The following is a 10,292-nucleotide window of genomic DNA, read 5'->3' as shown; positions in this document are numbered from 1 at the left end:
TTTTAATAATTATTATTTAATCGATAATAAATGATCTTAGCCTCTATCCCAGATTTTTTTCTAATCAACAACAACTTACGATCACATTTTCGACCTGGGAAAATTTCCAATTGCTTGATTTCGTTTTTATAATAATCTCTTTCTGTTTCTTTTTTTTTTCTTTCTTTTTTCTTTTTAATAGATTATTTGTTTTTCCTTTCCTCTCGCCATTTTTAAGAGCACATATAGTCCGATCACTTTTAAACGTTTACATATATAATAGATCTGGTGTTTTCCGATTCGAAGCAAGCTTTACAATAATCGTGCCTTATAAGAGCTTACGAAGAAGAGGAAGAAGTAAGAATTTGAATAAATAAATCGAAACTCCTCTTCTCACATACACACACACACACGCACATGTATAGATCGTATATACATACATACATACATACATGCATACATAGTAGATAGAAATACATTGGTTGTAGCGCGAAACGTTAATGACGGCGTTTAAAAATGTTAAATCGATCGATCGATCGATCTTACGTAAGAGAGAACAAGGTGAAAGTATTATTATGGATTAATGGAGATATATTTCGACGATATATTAAAACTCTACGTTATTCTACGCGTGACATGAGTCACCTGTACGATTTTTATATATTAAAAAACAAAAAAATAAAAAAATCGATCATTTCGTTTTACAAATTTCCATCTCTCGTGATTAAAACATATATTCTTTTTCTCTCTCGAAGAACGATCTCCTTCTGGATCTCTCTGGATCACGATTGATCACGAACGATATTCGATCTATTCGATTTTTTTCTTCGACTCTCACTTATCGACGAAATACTGCTGGAAACGAAAAGCGAAGAAAAAGGAAACGGAAAATTGAAAACAGAAAAAAAGAAAGAAAAAATGGAACGACGATTTAAAATGTATTCTCATACATACATACACGCATACGTGCATACACGCATATTCTCTCCCACATATACATATATATATATATCGATCCATCGATCACGATCGATGGGTGTTCCCTTCCACGTGACGAAGACTTTGGTAGAATGGCCATTTGTTTGTTTGTTTATTTGTTTGTTTCTTTATTTGTTCCTCTTTTCTTTTATTTTTTTTCTCTTGTTTTTTTTTTGCAATTTATTTTTTATTTATTTTTTTTTTTTTTATTCATTTTTTTTTATACGTTTTTAGCGTCTCTTTGGCATGCATATTCTCTCTCTCTCTCTTCTGTTGTAGATGAAACACACACCGGCCCTTCTTCATCTTCTTCTTGATCTTCATCTTCATCATCGTTCTCTTTCGTCCTTTCGTTCGCTTCCGTCTTTTCTTTTCTCCCTCTTCGTGTCCTCCCTGTTTTCGGTTCTCCTCTTACATGATTATGCACTTGCCTTTCTCGGCCCATGGATTGTTCTTTTTGTCAGGCGCGTGTATCAGTGGGTCGTTCTTCTCATTTTCTTCGACGTACTCTCTCATCCTGTGAAAGAGAAGAAACGATCAAAGTCGGTCAGTTTATTTATCAGATCATTTATCTAAGGAAAAAGAAAAGAGCGTGCTTTTGTAATAATCTTGTAGGAAGTTGGAAAAAGATTCTAAGAAAAACAAAATTAATTAATAAAAGTCAATGATCTTCGTTGATAATGATCAAACGAGAAAAAAGAAAAGATGTCAGAAAAATAAATTCACAGTTATTCAACGCCTCGTCTCGGGGAAGTTGAAGGAAATATTAAAAGAAATGATTCTCGTGCGGCAAAAAAAAAAAAAGAAAAAGAAAAAGAAAAGAAATCTTAGAACAAGAAAAGAGAATTTACAGACGACTGATTGAAGACGTTCGTAAAAGGAAAATTATAAAAAAATTATCGAGTGAAAAAAAAGGAGAAAAAAATATATTCACAATTCGTGAAAATATTCAGAATGAAAGTGAAGAATGCCGACTCGAAGCATCGCTTGTAAAGAGTAGGGTATCGCTTTTGCTACGTGGCATCCTGGCCTCCCTCGCACTTATCTATAGTCATTGCATTGCCCGTTTAGGCGACTAACCAGGCGAATGGACACAACCGTGTAGCCGATAGTATCCTTCGACCGAACTTCGAGAATAGTGTACAAAGGAACGAAACGAAACTTTTAAGCGAGAGCATTAAACTCAGAAAATATTTACATATTCATCTCCTTTTTGTTCTTCACTTTAAAACACGTTCAACTTTAAAAACGTAATTTATATATTACAAAAAAGAAGGAACTGTATATTTTTCAAATCCTTCCAATGCATGAATATCTTAATCACGAAGAGAGAGAGAGAGAGAGAGAGAGAGAGAGAGAGAGAGAGAGAGATAGAACGTTCTACTCGTCCACTTGTTCTTCTTTTTTTCTCACAGAGAATAGAGAATTATCCAGATCGAATTTTCACATAAACAATTAAATTAGATAATCCAAGTCTAGGTTCTCATAGATATTGTTTATGAGAAAATCTCTTGTAGTTAAAACGTAAAAGTGAATGGAATTTTGCGGAAGTATAAAATAATCCTTATCTCGATATATAATATATCACGATACGAAATCTCGTTGAGCAGACCGTTGAGAATGCCGTAGGCTAGCAGCAAATATCTAGCTAGCTAGCAAAAGCTAGTTGTCCTCCCTCTCTCTCTCTCCCCCTCTCTCTCTCTCTCTCTTTCTTTAGAGAGCAGAATAGTGCGTTCATTCCAATCCTTAGAAAATAGTATAGCGTAAATATAGTCTATAGCTATGGACTGGCGTATAAACGGCAGTTGCCGTCTTGGTAGAATGGAGTCTCGAAACGTAGCTGCACACCATAGACGACGTGTCTAGTATGCGTCGCGTCCCTGTCGTTTCGTTTCTCGCGCCCGGTGAAAGGGTGTACTACCTGGACTCTAACTCCGTTTTTGCGTTCAAGGAGAGTCGTATTCACCGTCCGCAACACAAACGTTAGCCACGAATCTAACTTTTCACGAGAGCGAGAGAGAGGGAGAGAGAGAGAGAGAGAGAATTGACTACTTTATTCTTTCTTTAAACGACGTCGTGGAAAATAAAAAATTATTTTCCTCTGTCTTCCATCCCTCCGCTCCCCTCCCTCTCCTCCTCAACCCCTTCCGTCCCATTATAATGAGATCACCAACGAAGAATTTCATTTTCTCATTTTTTCGTTTTTGTTTTTTTCTAAAAAATGTTTGGCCTTTCTCTTTTTTTTTATTCCCCTCACACCTACAATAATAGCAATAACTCGATTTTTTACGAATCGTTAATCGATTTTTGTTGAATTATCTGTATGTTTCTTTTTCTTTGATTGCCCTTGCAGGATACTTTGAACGATAATAAAAATGTGATTTTAATATGGGACAGGGGAATAATAAATTTCGTAATAGATGAATTAGAATTTGTCATTTGTTCTGTCATTTTTTGTTCCGAGTACGAACGGATTGTTAAAAGATTTTTATGAAAATATCGTCGGTACCATCGTCGTTCGTGGATTTTTCAAATCTTTATTTTAAATTATCCTTTCACCAAGATACCTCTCTCGATTCTCGTGTCTCGACATGATTCTCTTTAAGGATATCTTCTTCTTCTTCTTCTTCTTCTTTTACTTCTTCATCGTCACGATACCTTCGTTTTCCTTTTTTATTTGTTTCTGAATCATCATGATACGGATCGGTCCATGGTTAAGAAAAGATTATTTACGTTTGTGTGAATAATTTCACTAAAGTACTCGCCTTGGTAACAAACATACAAACGAAAAAAGAAAAAGAAAAGGAAGAACGAATATCATCCAACGAAAATCGTGTCGGACATTTATTAATCCGCGTTTCTTCCTCTAGACGTATTCAAAAGCTTATAAATAACTAATATATTGTGTCGTATATAAATAGTTGGCTTAGACCGATAGTCGGAGTCGATGTTAGAAGCACGTTTCTCAATAATCGTTCGTAACTTATTACAAATCGAGAGGAATCGAGTTAGAAGATAGAATCGCGTAAGATAAATGAAAGAACAATGGCGAAAAAGAGAGAGAGAGAGAGGATTTACGTCTACGAGAAACTCTCACAATATCGACGTGAAAACGTGTAATATATAATGAATGCATTTGAGAGGAACAATTAGATTGGATTTCGCACGTTAAAATGCTAAATTTCGTGAAACAATGAACCGATCGCCATATTAACTAAATCTTATTTAATATTCGTAATAGACGCGAATGTCGATTGTAAATGTTTACTTAATAACAAATGTACGAGCTAATAACGTCATCGCCTTCCTTATCTAAATTTTTTTTTCTCTTCCGTTTTATTGCTCTTGCTTCTTCTCCCTCTCCAAAACCCCCCTCCACCCTCGTCGATGAAATATTTGGAAATGAACTCAATCGGTGAAATGTCATATGTTAATAAGGGACAAGTTGGCCTTCGTAGACAAATTAAAAGGATATTGCTTTTGCTGAAAATATTTAACGCGTTAAAATATGCTGATAACAATTCATTTAGATCGATATAAGTGATTAATAACAAATTATGGATATAAAAATCTCTGTAGACGTAATAACGAAGGAAAGAAGAACGAAAGAAAAAAGAAAAAGAGAGGAAAATAAAATTTTTAGATATATATATATATGTAAAGTAAGAATATAATTAATATCAATATTAAGATGAATGTTAAAATTAAACAATACAGATGATAAAACAATAATAATATTAATATAAATAAAATACAAATTTGTATGTAATATAATATAGTATAATATAACAAAACAAAAAAATAATTGTGTTGCTTTCGATTTTATCAGAAAAAAAAGGAAGAATAAAAAAAAAGAAGTTAAAGAGCGTTTCGAAGATAATAAAATAAGGATCGACTTTCTAGTAGTTAAGAAACATAGTTTCTGTTTTAAAATAAGATGAAACTTATTCTCTCTTGTCTTATCTCGTCCATACACATGTATGCACACTTTTCATATACTTTTCTATTTTATTGTTCTATTCTTAGAGATAGAAAGAAAGGAAAAAATCGATAAGAATGGGGCAAAAGACCTAGGGTAACGCAGGACGAACTAGGATACGTTAATTAGCTTTTTAGTTTAGACATCTCTTCTATCGAGTAAAAGAATGTTCCTTGTCTTATGAGAGCAAAGAAAAAAATCCTTTTGGACGTTCTTCGGTCCTGTCTAATCGTTTCTAATCGCATCCTCCTTCTTCGCGTTAAACGTCGGCAACAACCGACATTTTACGATGTCCGGAAACGAGTGGCAGAAAACGGGATTCTTTTTCTATCGGTCGATGGCTTTCCCTTTAAAGGAAGAACTACTAACTCGCGAAAGAAAACGTGTTCGGTGAACGTTACGTGAACGTTCCAAGGCAAAACTATACAACTGCTTACCTACTACAACTGGATCAATAATTAGAAAAATTTATAATTAAGTAAGTACTTACATATATAAAAAAATATTAGAAATTTTAATAAAAGTAAATCTCATTTTGGAATTTGAAGGAATTTTGTATTAATCTTTTTTGTATTAATAAAAAAAGAAAAAAGAAAAGCAAGTACGATACAATAGATATTACTATTGTTGTTTGTTTGATTAAGTTTATTTTTTATTACGTAACAAAAAGAAAGAAAAAGAAGAACACAAGTATGCAATTAAAAGAGAAAATACGAAAAATAAAATATAATCTTGACATGTCCTACCCAACGAGATGATCGCAATTGTGTCGAACAAGACCAACGAAATAATTTACTGAAACTCGAGTAGAGAGGTTGATATCATCGGTGACTGTCAACTGAAAACATAAAATATAATTTATAACAAAAAAAAAAAATATAAGAAAAAATAAAGAAACTAAAGATCATACCTTTGCGATCTAATCGATCCAACAGATATTCCTTAGAACAAAATTAAAGAATAAAAGAGAAGAAAAATAAAAAGTAAAGGATATAAAACAAAACAGAAATAAATATCTTATCACAATTTTTATCGAATGATATATACGTTGGCTGTTGTCCGTCGTTTAAAGCACGAAGATTTCCTAAGTTGGAACTGAAATAAAAAAAAAAGAAAAAGAAAAAGATACGAAGAAGACGAAGTTCTCTTCGTGATACAAAGAACCTTAAAATGGCGCCTTTCGACGAGGTCGCTCGACCTCAACTCGAACTTAACGTTCACCTCATCGTTCTACTAGTATTCGAGATGATATTACCATTTCCTATTTCGCCTATTCGTGATAGTTAATGGCAAATTTATCCTACTTTCATAACGATTTCTTAAGGATAAGGGTGAGAAGCATCATCGTGTTTGCATACACACACACACACATGAAACACATAGAAATGTACGTTAAGAGCCATAGTAGTCTCTAAGAACAGAAAAAGAGAGAGGAGAGAGAAGGAGAGAGAGAGAGAGAGAGAGAGATATGCTGGTAAGCGGAGAAAGTCTGTAAGACGCCACGCACACAGACAAACATGAAAATCGTTAATTTTCTATATCGGGAATAACACCTGTGTATAATTATTTTATCGATAATGGGTACAATAATAAATCTATAACTACATCTTCCTGGTAAAATAATAATAATGACGTTATAATAATACGTTTTTACGAATAATTAGAGTATTAATAAAACAATCTCATATGAATGATAGCAGATAAACAATAATATCTCGAAATAAAAACTATATGAAATTATTACAAAAGTACATGATTGAAATTAATTATAGTAAATAATAATTTATGTAGAAAGAAAGAGAGAAAGAGAGAGTGAGAGAGAGAGAGAGAGAGAGTGAGTATAAAGAGAGTGAGGGATGTATAAAAAGAATGATTTATCGGCTAATGGCGGCCATCTTTCTTCGAGAATGCATCTAACACAATAGCAGCCGGTATATCACAAAGAGAATAATGCGAACCTAGACTTCACAAAGAGAATAATTCATTCGCACTCGTTTGACGATCCTTTATGAATCATCTGATCGTTTCTCCAAAGCTAATCAGTTTTCTATTTGATTAGGTATTAGAATGTAGGGGAGAGCTTGTACTCCGAAAGTGACAGTTTGAGTTAAGGCGTATAGAGAGCGTTCCAAGGATATCCTCTCTTTCTCTCTCTTTCTCTCTCTCTCTCTCTTTCTTTCTTTCTTTCTTAGCACAACGACTTCTTCGTCATCCTTGTCGTCGAGAAGCAAGGATCACTTATTGTTAGCCTTGATTGTATTAGCCTTCGATGGGGATCATGCTCGTTAGATATTTACATACTTGTACCATTTCAACGGTACTTTGTTATATCTCGATTGCAATTTTTTTTTCTTTTTTTTAAATTTTGTTCGTTTGTTCTTTTTCTTGTTTTTTTTTTCAATTTTTATATAGTGCACTTGTTTACCTACTTGCATGTTTAATATATCGTTTGATATGTATACTTGTGGTATTTCGATGAGACTGATATGTATCGATTTCATTTCTTTCTTTTATACAGCTTACTTTTAACTTAATTTTTGTTTGGTTTAATTTTTGTTAATTTTCAATTTTACTATATTCGACTTGTGTATGTATTTGTATGTTTATGTATATAATAGAAAGGAATAGAGAGAGAGAGGAAGTAACGATCTACGCAAAGAGAAGGATAAAACATTCATAGGGATGTGTTTCCTTCGAAGTTTCAATTACGATGTTTGAGTAATAAGAAATATTAGAAAAATGGATAGTGTAAAAAAACAAAAAAGAAAAAGATAAATATAAATAAGGAAATACCTTGACAAGACGCATACGATCTTTGAGTGGTTAGAGTTAAAAGAAATGAAGAAGAAAAAAATAAGGAAAATAAAAAAACCTAAATTGTAATACAGAAATGTGATGCAACCGGTGTCAAGTTGTACGTACAAGTTGTATACTTTTATATTCTACACACACACATACACATACACACGATAAGACACAGAGAGAAAAAATAACACATACAAGATTATTAGTATACCCAATAAGTATGATTGACCTAAAAGAGGCAGATACGAGAGTATATAAAAATATAGAGTTAAGTTAACCCAATTTTTTTATCGCGTTTTATTTAAAGAAACACGAATGACGTAACGCGTTAATAATATTTTCAAGAAAAATTAATACGGACTAACAAATAATTTTACGATGATAAAAACTGAAATAAGATATATATCTATGTATGTGTGTGTATGTATATGTGTATGTATGTATATAGATAGGGATTGAACCAAGTAAAAAAGAAGAAAAATAGGTGAGAATGAGATAAAAAAAAAGAATGTAGATATAAAAACTTGTGTAAATAATGAGAAGGAAAAAATAAATAAATATATACATACATACATACATACACACATATATATATATATATATATATATATATATATATATATATACATATATATATATATAAAATGTTAGATTTTTGATAACTTACGCCGTGATACTCTTCGATAACGACCACCGTTCCATGGCCGCTTGATATTTCATGTTCTCGATCTGTTTCTTCAATGTGTCCTTGTCCATGGTAGCGAGTACACTGGGATCCATGGTTACAGCCGCACCCCCCTTGTTGCAATCGAGGATGTAGCGCTTGCGCCTCTGCGGGAAAATCAATAAAACAGAAGAGTATATGTGTATGTGTATGTGTGTGTGTGTATGTGAAAGAGTCAGGGCGATCTGCTTTCGGACACACGCATTTATGGAAAGTGGAAAAAAGATAAAGAGTGTGCTTGGATAAAGTCACATACGACGAGTATAGACAATTCTTGAAGATTGTCCCTTTAAATAGCAGCCATGTCGAATTTTATTTTTATATATATATATATATTTTTTTTTTCATTCATCTCCAAATAAATTTGTCCACGGTCGATCATCAATTTATTATTAATCTTGCAAATAACAAACATCCGTAGGAATTGCAATTGTTCTTTGTTATTCCTTTTTGCTCTTCAAAATTTTGTTATCATCGGGTCTCGATTCGACGTTCTCATTTTGCGTACGATATGATATAGGAAGATGATAAGACCGTTGATAATTTAATTTTTGTTAAAATTCTTTTAAACTTTTCGATTAAACATTCAATTTTAATTGAATCAATTGATGTTTATTCGCGAAAGAATAACTTTACGACAATATTAGTTTGATGTATAAATCATTTCTTTCTTTTTTTTTTTTTTTTCTTAAATATCAAGAACGTTTTGAAAAAACAAGCACTGATATTTAACGAGTAAATTGATCCCTCATATATTATGTATAATAGATAAGAAAAGTTTTTATTAAATTATTCATAGAACTCGTTCCTTTATACGTTGTTATAAAAATCGATTCTAAATAAATATTATATCAATAAGAAATATAATAGAATTTAGATATTTATGTTAGATCGCGTGTTTGATATGCCTGCCATATATATTAACCCTTCTACCAAGCAAACGTCCATTCTCTCGATCTTTATCGATCACTCTCGGTTCTTATCGAAAATGAGATCTATTCGGTTGGTGAGAATCCTCAGGTCTCTTAAGAAAGCGATTGAAAGGTAGATAAAACTGAGATAGAGAGATAGAATCTTCATGGATTTGGCCAAATGTCGTGGGTCATTAGCTAATCTCAACAAAAGAAGGAAATTTCAAAGTTTCTCGACTACAACTACAAGTGGATTTGTTCTCTCTTTTTCTTTTTCTTCTTCCAAAAAAATTCTAGATATTTTTTTTTTTTTCATAAACATGCATATGTATATCTGATCCGTTTAGCAATAACTTGCTTTTTTTTATTTCTTCTTATTTTTTTTTTTTTTTTTGTTACTATTTAGAAATATAAGCCAATGATCACGAGAGTGATCTAAGTCATTTGAGATATTAAAAGATACATTTTGTCGCACGCTATTCTTAAGAATATTAATCTTTCAATAATAGATATATTTATATATATTTTCTTTCCTTTGTATTAGTCTCATCATGGAAAAATAATTTTTAAATGATTCAACGTGAAGAGAGAAAGAGAGATATATAAAAATTCGTCGACGTTAATTCATTATTATAATCGCAAAGAGAGGATGATTAACTTTTTACGAAGAAAAAAAAAAGGAAAAAAAATACAGACGCAAGAATATTCATATCGCGTTTTTTATTAAATTGTAAACGAGTGATCGATCGATATCGCCGAAAGTATCGATCTTATTACTTAAGCATCTTTTTTCTTTTTATTTCTTTCAAAATATTCTTTAAAAAAAAAAAAAGAGAGAAAAAAAAACAAATCTTCCTTGTCAACAACGTAATTCTTCAACGTGACATTTATTATATTCGACTGGTAAATATTTAAA

At 31.9% G+C, this 10,292-nt stretch overlaps 1 protein-coding gene across 1 annotated transcript; it reads right to left on the bottom strand.

The window, feature by feature from the left end:
• Nucleotides 1-1,098: 1,098 nt before the first annotated feature.
• LOC127068853 (guanine nucleotide-binding protein subunit gamma-e) lies at nt 1,099-9,065 on the bottom strand. The gene is made up of 2 exons (XM_051005165.1): nt 8,409-9,065; nt 1,099-1,474 (listed from the first exon to the last, which is right to left on the bottom strand). The coding sequence occupies exons 1-2, from the start codon at nt 8,519-8,521 to the stop codon at nt 1,369-1,371; spliced, it is 219 nt and encodes a 72-aa protein (XP_050861122.1). The 5' UTR covers nt 8,522-9,065; the 3' UTR covers nt 1,099-1,368.
• Between the last annotated feature and the right edge of the window lie 1,227 nt (nt 9,066-10,292).

Source organism: Vespula vulgaris, chromosome 14 (genome assembly GCF_905475345.1).
Source record: "Vespula vulgaris chromosome 14, iyVesVulg1.1, whole genome shotgun sequence".
NCBI classification, from domain to species: Eukaryota; Metazoa; Arthropoda; class Insecta; order Hymenoptera; family Vespidae; genus Vespula; species Vespula vulgaris.
Note: the sequence above shows the minus strand (reverse complement) of the source record. Positions and strands in the feature narration are given on the sequence as shown.

Bases quoted from the DNA above. Each gene is read 5' to 3' on its own strand.
- LOC127068853 (XM_051005165.1), bottom strand. From the start codon at position 8,521: ATGGATCCCAGTGTACTCGCTACCATGGACAAGGACACATTGAAGAAA. The intron at 1,475-8,408 runs GTAAGTTATCAA...TCTCTTTCACAG, and splicing joins TTATCGAAGAGTATCACGGC to GATGAGAGAGTACGTCGAAG.